The 19,103-nt window shown below is 40.5% G+C and overlaps 1 protein-coding gene across 6 annotated transcripts; it reads left to right on the top strand.

Moving 5' to 3' along the window:
• The first annotated feature begins 1,659 nt into the window (after positions 1 to 1,659).
• Positions 1,660 to 18,080, top strand: MACIR (macrophage immunometabolism regulator). Of its 6 annotated transcripts, none has more exons than XM_053663657.1 (4): positions 1,660 to 1,845; positions 7,291 to 7,380; positions 13,864 to 13,951; positions 15,607 to 18,080. In XM_053663657.1, exons 3-4 carry the CDS (start codon positions 13,864 to 13,866, stop codon positions 16,251 to 16,253), a joined length of 735 nt encoding a protein of 244 aa, XP_053519632.1. In that variant the 5' UTR covers positions 1,660 to 1,845; positions 7,291 to 7,380; the 3' UTR covers positions 16,254 to 18,080. The 6 variants fall into 6 exon arrangements, with proteins under 6 accessions (XP_053519632.1, XP_036998578.1, XP_036998573.1 ...); XM_053663659.1 differs by lacking the exon at positions 1,660 to 1,845 and adding an exon at positions 1,930 to 2,503; XM_053663660.1 differs by lacking the exon at positions 1,660 to 1,845 and adding an exon at positions 2,538 to 3,382.
• Positions 18,081 to 19,103: the final 1,023 nt, after the last annotated feature.

Below are 19,103 nucleotides of genomic sequence, written 5' to 3'. Positions count from 1 at the left end.
TTACTTTTGGCCAAAGAACACTCCCAAACTTCCAGAGCAAAGGGCAAGTACAAGGTATTCTTCTGAAAAGGTCACACACGCACAAACACACACACACATACACAATCAGGACAGAATAAAAGTGAATTTCTGAATATAAAATATTCAATGTTTTGGAGGTGGTTTATGAGAATGATCATAAGAACAACAAATCTCTTTGTCAAATGGATTATAATCTAAAATAACTTTCAGTGTGTTCTCTTAAATTACCAATGCAAAACCAAACTCCATTCATGTATTCAATACATATGTTGTATCAGGTACTATATTTGAGAAGTTACACACATATCACGTTGGAAAAGTGAATCGTGTTTTCTAAAATTGTTCTTTAGAGATTAGTCAACATTTCCTGTTGGGGCTGGTGTTGCTCAGTGGATTGAGTGCCTGTCTGTGAACCAAAGGGTTGATGGTTTGATTCCCAGTTAGAGCGCATGCCTGGGTTGTGGGCCAGGTCCTTGGCTGGGGGCATGGAAGAGGCAACCACACATTGATATTTCTCTCACCCCCTTTTCTCCCTTCCTTCCCCTCTCTCTAAAAATAAATAAATAAATAATTTAAAAATCCTTCTTTATCTTCCCTTATATTAGGGCACACAGGCTCATATAAAATGTCTTCTAGACAAGGAGCCTCCAGGCATCTTGATGTTCCAAAGTATGGGTGTTCAGACTTATTTATTTGCTTTTATATTATCTGGAGCATACACAGATTGTGGAACAAGTTTTAAGTGATATTTGTGTAAACTTGTATTAATTTACAGCAAGTTTATGACTTTTATGTTTAGATAAAGCACTTTGTTAAAAATAACAACAACAACAAATTTTCTTGGATTGAGACTGGAACAGAAATTAGCAACATTTATAAACAATTCTAAGGTGCCACTGCCTGGAGTTCAAACCTAGTTCAGCCACTTACTAGGTGTGTGACCTTGAGGAATTTAATTCAACTTTCCAACATCTTTAAAATACGGATCATAAGTGGTCACTAACTTACAGAATTGATGGAAATTGTAAATTTGAAAATACATGTAAAAGGTCTGGCACATACTGACTACTAAATAAACCAGTAAATATACTTATTGCCGTTTATTAACGAGTTTGGCGGAGGAGAGGTACAGGAATTGAGAATAGAAAATCTTGATTAAAGAAAAACAATTTCTTACAAGAATGGGAAAGATCAAATTCGAAGATTCAAAAATAATCCAACTGCTATCGATTTGAATTTTACCCCCACCCCCTTCACTAGATATTTAGCACGTTTCTAAGATTGATCTTATAATTTGTAATTTCACGGACTTCTGAATCCTTTAAGCAGAGACTCATAAATGACAAGCATCACCACATCACTTAACGGGGGAAACCTGAGTGTCGCCAGCCAGGTCTGTGAGCTGATGCTCTTCGGGCTCTTCGGTCGGAGTGCGGAGTGTGGGCGGAGGCGGGGGTGTTACCCACGCTGCTCCCTCCCCTCCTCAGTCAGCAGATCCGCCCCGCCAGCCAACTCCACCAGGCCGCTTCAGCGCCGGGCCGCCCTTCCCCCGTGTCTGGGCTGGGCGCGGGAGGCGGGCTCGGCGCTGACGGGCTGCGCCTCTGCAGCAGTGGGAGGAGGGCGGGAAGGCGGGCGGAGGAGGTGGAGGCGGGGACTACGCACGGCGGTAGCTGGCGCTGAGCGCGGTGGGAGAGGAGCGGGTACCCGGCTGGCTCCGCTGGCGGCCTCTGCCCGGATCTCTGTGCCGCAATCCTGTGCCTCTCCCGCCCTTGTCTCGTGCTTCACGGCCCCAAGCAGGCGGAGGCGGCGAGCTGTGAGCCACCGGTAGGTCGCAAGGGGTCGGTGGTTTCCTCTGCAACCTTTTGTGCTGCGGGAAAGGTGGTGACGGGTGGGTGGCGGTGGGGGGGTGCCCCAGTAACCGATTCCCGGTGCCAGCCCCTGTGGCGGCGCCGCCCCTTCCTCCCTGCCTCGTGTCGGGGCCAGGCGCGCGGAGCCCTCGCGGTGTGCGGGTGAACCCCAGTAGAGAGAGCCGCCGGGATGGGCGGCCTCAGTGACCCCTGGCCTTAGGGAGCCGGTCCCTGGACACCGGAGCAGGGGGCTGGGACGTAGTGAACTGGGTGGGGCCCTTGCCGGGTGCAGTGAGCCTGGCGTTCCTGGGCACAGGGGTGGGGCTGGAGACGCCTTGAGTGTGCAGCGCGTGTGAGTGAGTGTGCGGGGGGCATGCGCCCCGTGTGCGCGCTGCGTGCGCTCGCCGAGAAGCTGCGGGCACTCGGAGAACCGCAGCGCCTCTCCCAGGGTGCGGCGGCGCGGAAGTCGGGGAGCGTTGACGCGCACGCTCGCGGCTCTGCCGCCGTGCCCGCTGCGCGGGGCAGCGGGCCTCGAGGCCCCATTGAGAAGTAGCTCTTTCCGGGGCCTGCTGCGCTGTGGCAGCACGTCGGACCGCACGCCGGGTGTGACCGCCCGGGCCAGATAGTACCCCGGGGTGAGCCCGAGCGGCCTTATCTCCTCAACCCTGGTTGGACGCTCCGCAGTCTGTGGGGGGCGAGGCTGCCCGCTGCCCTGGGCTGCGGGTCTGCTAGCGGTGCGGGCAGGCAGGCCGGCCGGCCGGCCTTGTCCAGGGGTGTGCGCGTGGATTGGCGCCGGGTGCTGGCCTGAAGCGAAAGCAGCAGTTGTTGGCTATGGGCGCCCTCGCCCCACCTGCCGCGGGTGGACCTTGGGGCAGGTGAACACGCGAGGAAAGGGGTTTCCAGGAGGGTGGCACTCAGACCTTGAGCAGGCGGCCGCATTGTGAAGCTGCCAAAGTCTCTCTAGTGGTGGAATCTGCAAATCTCTGCCAGAAAGGAGATGGGAATACACGAAAGGAATGATGACCCCGTCCTTTTCCCCTTGCAAGTGTTCCACATCTTTAGGGTCTCCTGACTTCTTACCCACGCCAGTTTGCACCCAGTGGGTTAGTCATTTGTATGGAGTGAACACGGTGAGTGTGTATGTGGATGGCAGTGATGCACAGGTAAAACTGGGTCTGAGAACTTTTTAATCATTGGAGGATTTGGAAGAATGGAGGCATTAACATTTTATAGTGTGCTTGCTACTTCTAGCCGAAAGAACAATTCTTGCACAACATTTCTGTTACTAGGACTCTTCATTTTACATTCTTTTTCTCAGATGAGCCATCCTACAATTTAGAGTTGTTAGTTGGTTTGATTTTAACCCTGTAGAGCAGGCTAGACACTAGAGAGAGAGAAATGACCTCTTCCCAAAGTTTATTTCCCCGTTTATTTAAAGAAAAAAATATGGTACTGGTTATTATTGCAGGTGCTTTTGGTATTTTAATTCAAGACTGTGATTTATGCTCCCACAGGTATGTTTAATGAATGTTTCACAGATTTCTCAGTGTTTTATTATGTACCTGTGTGTGCATTATAAACTTAATAAAATGACCAAAATGAAGTATAAAAGGATTAATGAGCACAGAGACCTCTTTGATTTAATAAAAACTGATGTATAGAATATGCTTTTGTCGACAGTTTATTTAATTGAAAATGAGATTGTTTAGTAGTATCTATTCCAGGGTATAAGGTATAGGATATTTATTGACCTTACATATAATTAGTGAATTTGTTTACTTTCTCTGTGTAATTTTGTGTGCTTTGGAGAGGTATTGTACATATTAGCCCTTAAGTATGTAGAGTGGTGGGAGTAAAAACACTTTATATACAGGCTTTAAATTTCTCTGCTGATTTTTATACTCTGGTGGTGGGATGTGGGAATCAGCTGTTCTCTTCCAGAGACAATTCTGATTTTGTCACTGGTCTACCAAAATAAGTTCCTAGTTTTAATCTTACATCTGGAAGTCTAGCCAGTTCCACTCTGTGTACCTGTCCCATTACAGTTATGCTTCCCAAGAGGCAAATTTCTTGTAAAGACTGCATGTAGACCTGCAGTTGTAGTTACCCTCAGTCATATTTGTGGTGAAACTGAATTTTTTTCTAAAATGGATAGAAGGATGATTTTACCTAATGATAAGACATTGATAATCTAGCTTTAATTTCTACTAGCAGAAATAGAAAATGAATGCTGCACTTTAAGGGAATTGCTATTAAAAGAACCAATTAGAGAAACACATTTTTGTTTTATTGAACCCATTATGGCTTGTCTTACCACGTTGGAGTGTGTGGTGAGGTTAATGATTTGTTTTTAAGGTCAAGGATGGATTCAGAAGAATCACACCCTACCTAAACTCTTCTTTAGAACTATTGATGATTTAGTTTTTATGAGTTTTAAGAAAAAGCAAGAATATTTTAAAGGAAACCCTAAGATGAACATGTATCCACAGCTAAGCATTTTGTTTTCTTTGTGTGTGCTGTTAAATCATTATTATTTCTGTTCAGTGTTCTGTTACTTGAGAGATGTTTTGGCACTTTTATCGTGTTTTTAGAGTAATCTTTGAGACTAGTGGTTGCAAAATATTTCATTAGTCTCAGTGGAGCTTTAAAATTTACCTTTTTTCAAGTGGTTTTTCATTATTGGTCTCTCCTTGAAGAGCCACTCTGAGAAGTCCTACTTGTTTCCATATTTTTCTTTGTGTTTTGAGAGCTAGCATTAAAATTTATCTTGCTTTTCATAATATAATCTTTAATGGTTAGTGGGATTTATTTACCAAAATTCACAAGGACTGTGTGCAGACTGTCATATTCATGACCTGATTTGGAACTGATAAATTTCTTTAAATCTTTTCTTACTGCTGTTTTGTTAGTAGATCTAAGCTGAAGCCTGAGTTTTATGGCATTTTTATGTAATGATTTTGCGTAGGCTTAACCGTTTCCAAGTGGAACTTTCTATGTTTTGGGGAAAATCACTCACTTCTTTAGGTTCCCAGTGCTATTCAGGTTTACTGTTATGTCTATTAGATTTGTGTATTTCCATGTCTGTCTGTCCCTCTCACCTGGTCTCAGCCTTCAATTTTTGTATTTGCCCCACTGAGTGTACATGGCTGCAGCATAAGACTCGAAATATTGTTGAATGACTGCATGAGTAAGTGAATAACTAAGTGGTTGTGTGGATTCACCCAGACCGATACTCCTCAGACCTATATGGGAAGCCACCATGCAAGCAGAAGGTGCTCCATTCCGTCATTGCCTTTCCATTGTTATATATACTTGTGAGTAGGATAACAATGTAATTGCCAAACTGGGACACTTTTGAGACATAAAGGGGGATCTGTAATTAATTATACCCGAGCATTTGTGGCTATGACCGCAGATGTGTAGCCATTCTGCTTTTGAAGGACATTCTTTTTGTTTACTTCCGATGATATCTGTCATCTTGACTGAGAAATTTGACACATTTGCTAGTTCATGTTTGCAAACTTTTCTATTTGTAGAAGCCTATTTACAGTCAAATGTTGGGTGTCTTTTGCTTAGTCACTCATGGTATCCTTATCCAGAGGCCTGTGGACAGCTCTTCACCATGCTTAATTTTTCCTATTTTATAGCTTAGAGGATAATATCACGGGGTTTTCTTTTTGTTTCAACTGCTTATAGCTGGAAGCATTATGTACTGTCGCCTTTGCTCTGTTTATTTGAATTTGTTTTTCCAAGCAGCATTTAGTCCATCTTATAAGAATTTCATGGGAGTTCTTTTCCTTCTTGCTGATTGTTTTTGAGAGGAGATCCATTGATATCTTGCCAAGCCTTCATGTTCAAAACATTGGCCAGAATCAATTGCAAGTGTTAACAGATTTATAGATTTTGAAAGTATTCTAAAATGTTACTATAAAAATATATTTTTGGAACTTTCGTATTACAATGTTTTGTTTCTGGTGGGAGATAGATAAGGTCACTATAGTTTTTCTACTGGATTCCTTTATAGGCAAGCTCTTAAGAAGGAATATTCTTGCCCTGGCTGGTGTAGCTCAGTGGATTGAGCATGCGCCTGTGAACCAGACAATCTCAGTTCGATTCCCAGTCAGGGCACATGCCTGGGTTGCAGGCCGGTTCCCTGTAGGCCAGTTCCCAGCAGGGGACGCACAAAAGGCAACCATACATTGATGTTTCTCTCCCTCTCTCCTTCCCTTCCCCTCTAAAGATAAATAAATAAAATCTTTAAAAAAAAAAAGAAGGAATATTCTTTCATTAGCTTCCAGTCTTGTTCTTTCAGTTAAAAAATTTTTTTCTTTTACCCCATCTTCATTTCTTTTTAGCACCTGTGCATAGATAGCAGGCAGTTACACACAAAAACAGTAAGAATCAGAAATTAGTAAAAAAGAGAAATGGAACTGAGCTCCTGCACCTTGATTTTGCCCTGGGTGGCTCCCCAGGACTCTGTTTATATTCTATTTTTGGCTTGGCACTGGCCTAATAGGGATAATCAGTTACTACATTTTGTTTACTATTAAATTACCAACCACTTCCTAAACTTCCACATCAGCTCCAGTTCAAGAGTTAGATAATTACTTCAAGGCTTCTCTGCTTTCAAATCTGTAATGAAGTTTCATATATAAAGCATTGTGTCAGTAGGCTTTGTAGTCAGACGGATTGGGGTTGAAATAATGCTACAGGAGTGTTTTTCAAGTTGTCCTTTTTTTTAAAAAAAGTGTTTTTCCAAGAGTCTTCTAATCATTTGCCTCAGAGAGGTCTTATGAAGGATTTTTATTATTGCTATTTCATGGCTGAAATGAGTAGACACCAAAGAATTAATTGCATAATAACATCACACATCGTAAAAGGCTTTGCAGCATGCAGAGCGCATTCGTTCACCTACCACATGTCATTTGGTTCACACAGCTATATGAGGCAGGAGGGATGCCGTTGTCCTCAATTTAAAGATCGCTCTTTTGCAAGGTCAGGAGGCAAAGTTCTTAGCCAAGCTCGGGCTAGGTAGGACCTGTTCTTTTGACCCAGCCTCATGGTTATTTTTTTATAGGGTACTATGAGTCTGTTGAACCGGGAATAGGACTAGGGTGGTGGAACCTACATTTAAATCCCTAAGATTTAGCCCAGTTAGCTACTTCTAGTCTCCAGCTACCTGCTTAAGCAACAGAACATAGAAGAACAAGCTGATAAAATGTTTGCAGTTTACTTCAACTGAACAAGTTCAAAATTAATTAAATTAATTACTATGGTATCCTATATAACCTATACTTTTATTAGTATAGGTATTAGTACCTCCTGCTAGTTTCATCCTGTTTTGCTGTTAGCATTGATATAATTGCTTTATAAGTGTTGTTACTTTTTAAATTAAAGGTTTATTTTTATATCTCATGTTTAGTATCCGGAGTAGAGCAGAAAAATTATTATGCCTGTGTTCCCTTGTGACTCATTGGAAATTGTACAGTGACATCTTCTGGGATTTAGTCTGGTGAGTTGTATTTTGCTTTTTCTGCTTGTTAACCAGTTGTATGAACATAATATCATAATGTGTGTAAGGACTGCATGAACAGATAAATGTAAAGTCTCAGTATGTTATTTCAGATATGTATACTGCAGTTATGACATTTTAATTTTTAAAAGATTTTATTTACTTATTTTTAGAGAGAGGGGAAGGGTAGGAGAAAGAGAAGGAGGGAAATATCAGTGCGTGGTTGCTTCTCATGCGCCCCCTGTTGGGGCCTTGCTCACAGCTCAGGCTTGTGCCCTGACTGGGAATCGAACCTGGCCACCCTCTGGTTTTGAAGGCTGGCACTCAATCCACCGAGCCACACCAGCCAGGGTGACATTTTTAATGGCAAGGCCTGAAATTGTTGCAAGATGCTAATATTATATTTGAAATTTTTAACTTTTTGAGTGAGTAGATTTTCCTTTTTTTATTCCTGTAAGATAAAGGATGTCTTTACGGAATATCAGAAAATACAGTAGTGAAGAGATAGTTGCTCTCATTTTGGGAAAATTTTAGTAAAAACATTGCTGTCCAGAGATTGGCAAAGTAATCTGTAAAAAGTTCTAGTTCTATATTATCATACATAAAGAAAGGTGAACAGGTGACAGAAAGGAAAATCATTTTCACTCAGTTGAACAGCAGTTCACTGCAAGTGAGACGTTCCTTTCATCGCACTGGGGATTTAAACTGTTAGGTGTATGCAGTGCTGTTCTCCTCTGGTGGTCTTTTCAGTGCGTCATCTATGTATCTGTGCTGCCACGGTTGTCCGTGTGGCTCCAACTCTTCTTTTCAGTGTGTCATCTGTGTATCTGTGCTGCCACAGTTGTGCATGTGGCTCCAAGTCTTCTTTTCAGTGTGTCATCTGTGTATCTGTGCTGCCGCAGTTGTTCGTGTGGCTCCAAGTCTTCTTTTCAGTGTGTCATCTGTGTATCTGTGCTGCCACAGTTGTGCATGTGGCTCCAAGTCTTCTTTTCAGTGTGTCATCTGTGTATCTGTGCTGCCGCAGTTGTTCGTGTGGCTCCAACTCTTCTTTTCAGTGTGTCATCTGTGTATCTGTGCTGCCACAGTTGTCCGTGTGGCTCCAAGTCTTCAAAGGGGAGAAAAATTAGTAATGATCTTATAATCTCTTTAGAGTTTTAAAAACTACATTTGTGTGAGTTCATGCTTTGGTGGAACATTGTACTTGGCCAAATATCTTTGTAGGTCCTTTTTGGAACTATTTAGAATGGTCATAATCCTTGACAAAAGTAGTTTTGTAATAAGTGATTTTCAAATTATCAGTCAGTAGTAGAATGATTCAAAGGGATGATGAGGAAACAGTTTTGTTTGTGAAGCATTTGTAACTTATCAAATTTATGAAAATGCATTTTAAAACATGAAAAAATGGAAACTTTACTAAAATTTTGTTTTATAGAGAAGAGCAAGAACTTTGAAAATCATAAATACAAAGTACTTTTAGAGGATTTAGAATAAGAATGTAGCTGGGTCACTAACTCATACAACTGAGATAAAGCACAAAATTTGGTCCTCCAATTTTTAAAATTCTTCAAATTGTATATTCGCAGAATCAGAAGGTATCTTAATGGTTGTCTAGGCTATATTGACAGGTAACTTCTGCTTTTTAAAAAATATTTTATTTATTTATTTTTAGAGAGGGGAAGGGAAAAAGAGAGGGAAAGAAATATTGGTTGGTTACCTCTGCACCCTGATTGAGGACCAAACCCACAACCCAGGCGTGTGCCCTGACTAGAAATGGAACCAGTGACCTTTCACTTTGCAGGATGACACCCAACCAACTCAGCCACATTGGTCAGGGCCTTACTACTTCTTACGTTGGTTCATTTCCCCTTTTGCAGCTCTGCTAGAAAGTCCTTCTGTTTACTTACATAACTATAGCTGTAACTATGTATCGTACATCTGTATACATATGCATATGGAGAGATACAGATACACACATTCCTGCAGCTACAGGAATAGAAAATTCAGAGGACCATCAAAAACTTGGAGATGTGTGACAGCTTCTTTTGTTTTTAAAGTCAGATTTATTAAAGTGTAATTTACATTCAGTAAATTCACCCTTAGAAGGTATAGAGTTTGATGAGTTTTGACAAATATATACAGTTGTATAATGATCACTGCAGCCAATATATAGAATATTTTCCTTATCCCCTAAAACCCTTTTGTACCCCTTTGCAGTCAGTCTGTCCCCTTCCCCCAACCCTAGGCTTGGCAGTCACTGATTGATTTCTGTCCCAGTAGTTTTGCCTTTTCCAGAGTGTCATGTAAGTGGAATCACACAGTATGTAGCATTTTCTCTCTGCTCCCGTCACTCACTGTAATCCTAGTTTGCTCCTTTTCATTGCCAAGTGGCATTTTATTGTATGGACAGAGCACAGTTGATCCATTTCCCTCTTGGTGGACATTTGCATTGTTTCCAGTTTTTGGTGATTATGAATGAAGCTGTTATAAACATGCACATTCTTGTCTTTGTGTGAATGTATATTTTCATGTTTGCTAGGTTAATATCTACAAGTAAGGTGCATGGGTGGTTAAATAAGCATTTCTTTAAATTTTTAAGAAATTCTCAAACTGTTTTCCAAAGTGGTGGCTGTACCTGGCAGAGGCTTCTAAATAACTAAAATAACTATACCAAAGTGCATATAGATGAAGGAACCTGATTCATTTAGCACAGATTTATTTTTATTTTATATCCAGTTTTAACAAGTTAAAAAAAAAGACCACAGTGTATTAAGAGCAGTTAAACTTGAAGGCCTTAGGGATGATAGGTTGTTAGCAGTTGCAAGCAGCCAATGGTGATGGTCACTGATATGACTGTGATTACTGACATAAAAAAAAAAAGAAAGAAAGGGCAGGAACTTACAGGGGTGAAATTCTTCTGTCAGATAAGTTCTGTCTGACAAGCTCCCAGCCATGTCTGCATCTTAGGATCACCTGGGGATCTTTTAAACATTTCAGAGCCCCGGGTACATGTCAAATGAATTAAATCACAAGTCTGGAGTAGAGCACTAACATCAGTATTTTGGGAAGCTCCTTAGATGATGTCAATGTGTAGACAACTTTGGAACCACATGGCAGGGTTTACTCAAAGGAGCCCTGAACTTGGAGCCAGAAGACCCGGAACTGCCTGCCTGGCTCTGGGTAAACCCCTGCTTCGCGGCCTCAGGTTCACCTTGCCTATGATTGGAGGTTCCAGGTAGGTGAACTCCAAGATGATTTTGCACTAAAATTTGATGGTTCTTGATATCATTAAACTGATAATAGCCGTCCTCAGGAGAAGTCTTTCCCCAAGGAATGGCCCTGTTCTGAATGGTTTTTGTTTCAGATATCTCTTGAAAAGAATTCTGTCCACATGATGACATTTTTGTTCTATATATTTAGACAGTTATGTTTTCTCTTAAGTGATATTGCTGCCTGTTTCTAAAAACAGTTCAAGCATATGGAGCAGTTTTTTGACTACTGAGGGTGACTTTTTTTGATAAACCTGATTTTAAAAAAAACAGTACTTCTCAAAAAAGAATTCTTTGTCTAGCAGTTGTGCAACTTAATAGCTATTTTCAGAGCTGGTCTAAGGAACTAAGGCATTTAGGTTATATTTTCAAAATGTTGCCCCTTTTGCCAAATGTGTAGGAAGTTTGGCCTCTTGGAGAGTGTTCACAGCTGATCACTTTCTGTCCGGGTCACATTGTTTTGAATGTGCTCATCTTGGTGTATCAGGTTCCTGGTGCATGTGTATTGATGTTTGGATCTGTTTGCTTTAGTTTCAGCCAAAATTCACAAATGCATTCTTTACCCATTGTTTTTAAATGTGTTCTGTGTACATTTTTTACTGGTAAATGGTAGTGTTGCTCGTTTCATGTTGTCTGGTTTGAACCCTCGTATTACAAAGAAACGTAGTGGTACGTGTGAACACGGCCAGGTTCTTCCTGTTTTATACACACACGTCAGTGCCATTATTACTGAGTGGACTGTGAGCGAATTCGATGTTGAAGACCCGTAGGTGTCACTTGTTCCTGGTACTTGTTTAGGAAACTCGGTTTCACAAGCATTGTTCAACAAGTTGACTTTTCTACACTTAGCATTTTCTGTTTTAGACTCACTCTTCTGTCCACTGAAATTTTGCTGCTTCTGTTTTTCTATTTTCTGTTTCCAATCCTTATTTTTGCTTTAAACTGTATATGAAAGGCATTCATGAAAACAATAGGGTATTGCTGGTTTCCGATTTTTAGTGTTCTGCAGCGCAGAAGTTAGCATGGGACCTGATTGCTCGGTTCCTGTTTGTTCCTGTGGATGCAGTGGGAGCAGTGCCCGCTGTACAGACCTGCATTCTACGCCAGAGTGCTTTGCTATCATTTATCCTGGAAGTATGCTTTTTTTGATACAAGGTTATTTCAGAATCTGAAACAAAATGCTTACTCTTGATAAGTTTGATTAAAATAACAAACTCACAAGCAGATTTTTCAGGGTAAATATGAAGAATTTACTGCTAAACACAGGCCATCCCCAGCTGTAGTCATTCATTCCTGACGAGTGATGTTTAATAAGAAATTTTGCAGTGTAAAATACTGGACACCCATATATCAAGATATGTTGACTTTGGGACCACTCAGTCTTTATTGTCTTAAGTATCACCCCCCACCGTTTTTGGTAGATTTCCAGAAGTAGAAAGTATCTAAACTTCTGTCTTCCAGCAGGACAGGACCTATACCACCCTGGCCCATGAGAAAGGTAACCCGAGAAAGTTGTTTCAGTAACTGCTCTCAGGATCTTGCTCCAGTATTTAAATTCAGTCTGGAAATTCTCAGGAATTTAGCAGCATGAAAAGTTTTGTTTTCAGTCACATTGAAGAATGGAAGGTATGTTGCTTAGTCAGCATTCCGTTCAGCTAAAAATGAAATATTTGCCAGTCGTTGCTTCCCTCGTATGAAGCCCAGCCTCCACCCAGCTTTCTTAGTGCCTCACAGTAGATATTCTTTAGAAAGGCAATATGTAAAAAAAAAACCTAAGCAATTTTTAGGAGTTCTGATTGCACCTTTCCTACTTCAGTGTCAAGATTGGAAGATGTTCTTGTACATATGAACAAGACACTGCAGAGTCCGATGAAGCCACCAAAAAGATCTGTTAGTTTTGAAACTGTGCTATTGTTTGGAGCAGACATGTTGATGCCTTATAGATAAAAAATGTAAACAATTTTTCAGCCCTTAGAATTACTCAGCAGGTAGTAGCTGCACATGTAATATATCTAAAGTGAGCATTTTTACGTTCTAGAGCAGCAAGACTGATTCAGAAATTTTACACAGAGTATTGACCTTGGTTACTTAAATAGTTGTTAGAGGGTTTGAGAAATGCTTGTTTCTTTAACTTTCTGGGTAAGTAGCGTTTTCTTCCAGGAGTCTGTTGTTCATGTCATCCCACTATGTATAGGTTTCTTACACTAGGCAGCTTGGTGAGATTTCTAGAGCTCTTAAACCACATCTAGATAAGTATGTAGGTTAAATCATTGTCTATCAGGTAGATGCCTGAAGATCCTGTTGGTTAACTTTACTGACGCCCGGTGATACTGTTTTATGATACTCTTGGCTGCTGGAAACTTAACTAGTGATGGTTACTCATCTAACAGGGGTGTCTAGTTCATGTTGCATCAAATTTTGACTTTAAACATTGCCTCACACCACTTTTCTAATTTTCTAGCTAATATATAATATTTTTCCCTTTCTTTCAAATCTTTGCATCCTACTATTCTTTATCCTTCACCCCTAGAGATGATAGGAATTCCTGATGGTCTGCCTTGATGCAGCAGAATTGACTTAGTGTGGAAACAAATTTTTGATGACTTATGCTGTTAACCACAGATGCCTGTGCCCACACTTTTGTGCTGTGACTTTGTACACTGTTAACTTGCTTAGCAATTTTTATCTCTTATAGGCAAAAAAAGATGACTTTCAGCCTAGCTTCTGTTTGAATTATTACCCAGTTCAGGAGGGTAGGGTGTGAGTCATGGATTTTAGGAAGTTCATAGAATATCTAATGCGGGTTCTGTAAGGTGGCTGGCTGGTAGAAGTCCTTGGACTGTCATGGACTGTCAGGTTTGGAAAGACCTGGACCGCATCACTTACTGTGACTGGCTGCTTGATTCTCACCACCTGGGTGACTCTACTGGGTGGGGCTCCCGGACTGTGTGTGCCCCATTTCCTCCACAGCCCTGGTGATTTGGGCCTCACTGACCCTCTTCTGGGTGTCCTTGTGTCTTTTGAGAATAAACTGTCAGAATCACTTCCTGCCCTTACGTAGGTTGTAGGCTTTGGATAAGCTCTTCTCTTGTGCTCTTTCTGGAAAACAGAATTAGTGAGAAAGGAAGGATTAGTTTGTCATTTGGCTTAGAGTAAACATTTGTTTCTTTACCATAAAATTTGATGAAGCTTTGTATGGCCTTCTAAATTTTATTAGATGAGAAATCTTCGGGTTTCGGTAAACACATCAAAACAGCTGGTGGCTACCTGCTTCCATCGTCTCCATAGAGAAATAGATTATAAAAGCAAGTACAAATTTATTTTTTCATTAATAAAATAAAATAAAGCCAATTACTTTAAGTCTACAGGGGTTGAGGGGCGAAGATATTTTGGTTGAATTATAGTTAAAACAGTCCAAGATTTAGAGTACAAAGTGAGTAAAACTATGTTGATCTCTTTAGCAGTTGTTTTATCTCAGGAATTATTATTAGTGTTAATTTCAGATATGCTAAAAACGTGGACCCTAGTGAGGACAGGATGGCATCTGGTAACTTCAGTCTGGGTTATTTATTTCCTGATGATGGAAGTACAGCAATGCAAATGGAGGGAAAAGGTTATGCATGGCTTTTCTTCAGCTTTCTAATTGCTCAGATTTTAAGTGAATACCCCAATTTAGGAAATACCTCAATTAGAAAAAGGTTTTTTTTAAAATTTAATTTAATTTAATTTAATTTAATTTTATTTATTTGTTTTTAGAGAGAGGGGAAGGGAAGGAGAAAGAGTGGGAGAGAAACATCAATGTGTGGTTGCCTCTCGTGAGTCCCCTGCTGGGAACTGGTCTGCAACCCAGGCATGTGCCCTGACTGGGAATCGAACCGTGATACTCTGGTTCGCAGGCCCGTGCTCAATCCACTGAGCTACACCAGCCAGGGCCAGAAAAAGGTTTTTTTAACAAAAGGATTCATAAGCATTATTTAATATTGTAGCCTTTTTCAAGAAATATTTCATCTTAAAATCAGTTGTTACTTGACATTTTGGTTAGCAATCTGAGATACATAAAATGATGTTTTCGGAAATGGTATTGTTACTCAGATTCCTGTAATATTTTATTTTCCAAAGTTTGATTTATCTACAACTTCCTAAGGACCTGGCAATGCTTTGTGGCACTTCCTGTCATTGGAGTTTCCCTCACACTGCAGTGTGATCATTGTAATGAATAATGTTAGTATGTATTGTTAATTCTCCTGCCATTTACTACACTATTCAAAAGCGCAGTGTTTTACATGGTCTGTTTGGTGATTAAGTGTTCAAATAAAATAACATCTGGAATTTTATATATATTTAGTGTTACACATGATTTATTGGAATATGGAAGGAGGAATGTTGACAAGGTTTGGAGGCCCCTTCCCTTAAGACTTCTTCCTACTGTAAGAAAAATTACTTTGGCCTAAATTGGAATCTTTGCAGAAATGGATCAGCTTTTATCTTTTTACTATTTGTCCTTAAACACAATTGAAAAGAATTGAGGGTGGAAGAGCTGAGGACTTACTTTAAGTCAAATGTTGGGAAGTGTAAAGATTTTAATTTTCATGTTGGAGAGATTTTATGCATTCTTGTGATACTGTGTTAATTATTTTTATTTGCCTAATGTTGAGGTATGTATTGGATTTGCTTCATATCTTATCAAGGAGTAATCTTTGGGAGATTGAATGGAGCACTGTGTTTAGAGAAGTTTTGTAGGTTCTTCCACCTGAACCAGTTAATCATACTTAAGGCTGAAGGCAGAGAAGGAGTAGTAGTCACTTTATTTCTGCTCTGGAACTTTTCAAAGGCAGATGAACAGTACATGGGCTGTTTTTCAGACCAGTGTTATTTCATGATCCCCGAACCTTCTAAAATTATCCAGCTTGGCCCACTGTTCTGCTCTCCGCAGCCTTCTAATCTGTCTGTCTACTTTTAGGAGTGTGCAGACTGGTGGCTAAGATGGAAGTAGATGTTAATGGAGAGTCCAGAAGTACCCTGAGCACCCTGCCCTTGCCCGTGGCCGAGGCCAGCTCCCCCGGAAGGGCAGAGGCAGAGAAGCCTCGCTGCTCCAGCACACCGTGCTCGCCGATGCGCCGGACTGTGGCAGGCTACCAGATCCTCCACATGGACTCCAACTATTTGGTTGGCTTCACAACTGGTGAGGAACTCCTGAAGTTAGCCCAGAAGTGCACAGGAGGTGAAGAGAGTAAGGGAGAAGCCGTGCCTTCCTTGCGCTCCAAACAGCTGGATGCAGGACTCGCGCGTTCCTCTCGTTTGTATAAAACCAGAAGTAGGTACTACCAGCCATACGAGATTCCAGCTGTCAACGGCAGGAGGCGAAGGCGGATGCCCAGCTCAGGAGACAAGTGCACTAAATCTTTACCTTATGAACCTTATAAGGCCCTCCATGGGCCTCTGCCTCTTTGTCTTCTTAAAGGTAAGAGGGCTCACTCCAAATCTCTGGACTACCTCAACCTAGATAAAATGAACATCAAGGAGCCAGCTGACACAGAAGTGCTACAGTACCAGCTTCAACACCTAACCCTGCGAGGGGACCGTGTGTTTGCTAGGAATAATACATGAATGACCTGCCGAGTGTGTAAACCAGTTTAGGGCAGCCTGTGCTTGGCTAGAAACACCCGCAGTTGTACTCTGTACAGGACTCTTCACGTTATAGATGGTTCTATCAGCTAAGTGTTCCAGGAACATAGAAATTGTTCGGATCAAATTTTGAATACAGAAGTAAAATCGCAGGTACTTGGGGAGAAATCACTCTAGAGCACGCAACTACAAAGAAAACAGAATGTTGACCATTAGTTTGTATAGCTTTTTAGCTAGGAAAAAAGGCTTTGGTACGGTAAGATCTTTAGGATTCTCACGCTGGAGTCAGGAATGCTATTCTGCTTGGTTGTTGCTGACTTGGTATGATTCATTAGAAATTTATATCTTAAGTACTTAAGTACTTCTTTAATCTCTGTATTTTACTATGAAATGTATGTAATGATTTGTTTTATGAAATTTAGAACTTGAACATTGCTGAATTGGACCACTTTTTATTTTTAAATATTATGTTTAAATATTTTATAACTGGTTTTGCACTGAAAAAAAATAACATTTCAGATTGACAGGAGAATAATCTTTCTTCACTTGCCTCAATACTAATATTGAGCAATGAATTTTTTATTTCCGCATGGAAAGGTATTGATCTCTATGGCTGTAAAATATTTCTTTATAGCGTTATTAACATGTGTCTTAATAAAATGAAATTTGGGATACAAAGTATTTATTTTACAATAGGTGGGGGGGAAGCTTTTACAGAAAGTTTCCAATCTGAAGTTTTCATAAGTTGAAAACGTTTCCTTTGAGCTTATTTTCTAATTTAAAATTCATCTGGAACTTTAAAGTGGAAAGATTCTTTTAGTTGTGAATTATAGGCATAATACAGTCTGCATCTGAATGTTCTGTAAGTGGATGGAACTTTAATAGAGGAACTCATGATTTCTACTATCGAATGCTTAATCTGAGTATGAAGTGATACCATTCAGCATGGCATCGGGTCATTCCAGGTTTTAGTTTTTGCAGCACAAGCACTCATTGAAATTCCAGTTTCTAGGATTAGTGTAGGAGCCTAAGGGGCTTCTACAGTTTTAATGGGTTAATCCTGGATTACTTAACAATTTATGTCAATTGCACTGGTTTAATTTGTTGCTAAAGAGAGATTGCCCTGGCTTTAGTAACAAATACAGCTCAACTATTCTTGAATATATTTTGGAAAAAAAATGTATGTAACTTACCTTTTGTAAAAGTTTCTATTTCTTTTCTTCTTTTTTGACTATTGAAGGTGCAATTTATAACCGAATTGGCATTTCTGGCAGCATAGAACTGCTTATTTTAAATTTTATTTTGGGGGCTGTGAGTTTCTTAGGTGTTAGCAATCTTGCTTATAAAATAAGAACACCTGTTAATTAATCAGTGGGCCATTCCTGGTGCAGTTGGGACTTTTCTTAGCCAGAATGAATGGCAAACTATTTAGAGCAGAATAAGTATTAGAAAACCCTAGGAACTCCTAATCAACATTTATTATGCTTTCACTGAGGCAAACTGTGTGATTGAACCTCAGCGAAGTTGGCCCGTATCTTCCTGAGTTCATCAAATTTCTTGGCGGGCTACAAATTTCCAGCTGTTGATACTTTAACGTAAATTGCACCTTTGTAACATATTGTACTGACGAATGATCACTAAGATTAACTATATCTATACAGTCATTAGTTTGACAAGAAATAGAATCCTGTCAGATGCCAAAGAGTTGGGATTTTTACGTTTAATGATTAAACATCGTTATTTATTGATGATTTACCCTGTGGAACTGTATTATTTCTAACTACGAAATAAAAGGGTGATGTAAACACACATTGTTGTGCGATGCTTTAAACGAAGTCCACCATCAACAGGCGGGTTACTGTTCAAGAATTCCACCTAAGCACATGTTTTTAGGCCCCGTTTTTTGTTTAAGAAAATTACTTTTGGTGCTCATTCACATTTCAAGGTAAAGGCTGTGTTCACAGCAATGATTGTATTTAGTTGTTAGGAGGAAACACAGCTGTGCACCTGTGAGATCCGTCGCTGCCTGTGCACCTGAATCTTTTTTGGAGCTAAATAAAACTATGTAGCTTTTTGTTTTGTTTTGTTTTTAAAGACAGGTAAAAAAACCCAAACAGTTCTGTGGTGGAAATTAAGGGGTTAAAAGTTGGAGCTATGATGCACAGTTGCTATGTCTGATTAGTAAAGATATGTAATTTTAAATTTGGTTTGCCAGAAAGTTCCAAAAATCAAGGTCAGTAGTTTTTCTGTGTTTGTGGAGCTCTTCATTACTTCATTCTTGCTTTCTCCGTGCTCCACAGGCCGGTGCCTCTGCAGTAGATACCATCCTGTTGAGAAAAAAGGGTTAGGCTGCGTCTCTTTGAGTTGAAAAAAATCCTGTTTCCTTTAGCCTTTTAATGTGTTCTATTTTTGAACTTTTCCCCCTCATTTGTACTCAATTTAATATTCCAGACTGAACAGGGCACACTTTTGGCCATATATATCTGATAAAGTTACTTCACAGAGCCTGCCCTTAAATACGTTGCAATACCACATAACTTTATTTTTTCCCCCAAAATACCATGTTTTAGAGGCTCAGCCGATGCACAAAGTAGCAATAGAATTTCGGTGCTTGCCTCAATTTTCTGCTCTGGCTTCTCTGAGTCCCCCTCAGCTGCATTTGTACCTCTGGTTCCTGGACTCCTGTAGTCTGCAGGCAGGGACGAAACTGCCATGGGGAGGGATGGATGAAAACTGAAACTCACCGACAGCCCCCAGATCTTCTGGACTCAGGCTCCACTGGGCTACCGAGTCCAGCCTACTGAGTACTGTCCATTGCCCCTTAATGCCCTA

Source organism: Artibeus jamaicensis, unplaced genomic scaffold, assembly GCF_021234435.1.
Source record: "Artibeus jamaicensis isolate MK-2021 breed Jamaican fruit bat unplaced genomic scaffold, CSHL_Jam_final contig_3243, whole genome shotgun sequence".
In the NCBI taxonomy this organism is placed as follows: domain Eukaryota; kingdom Metazoa; phylum Chordata; class Mammalia; order Chiroptera; family Phyllostomidae; genus Artibeus; species Artibeus jamaicensis.
The sequence above is the reverse complement of the archived record's forward strand: the minus strand, read 5'-3'. Positions and strand labels throughout refer to the sequence as shown.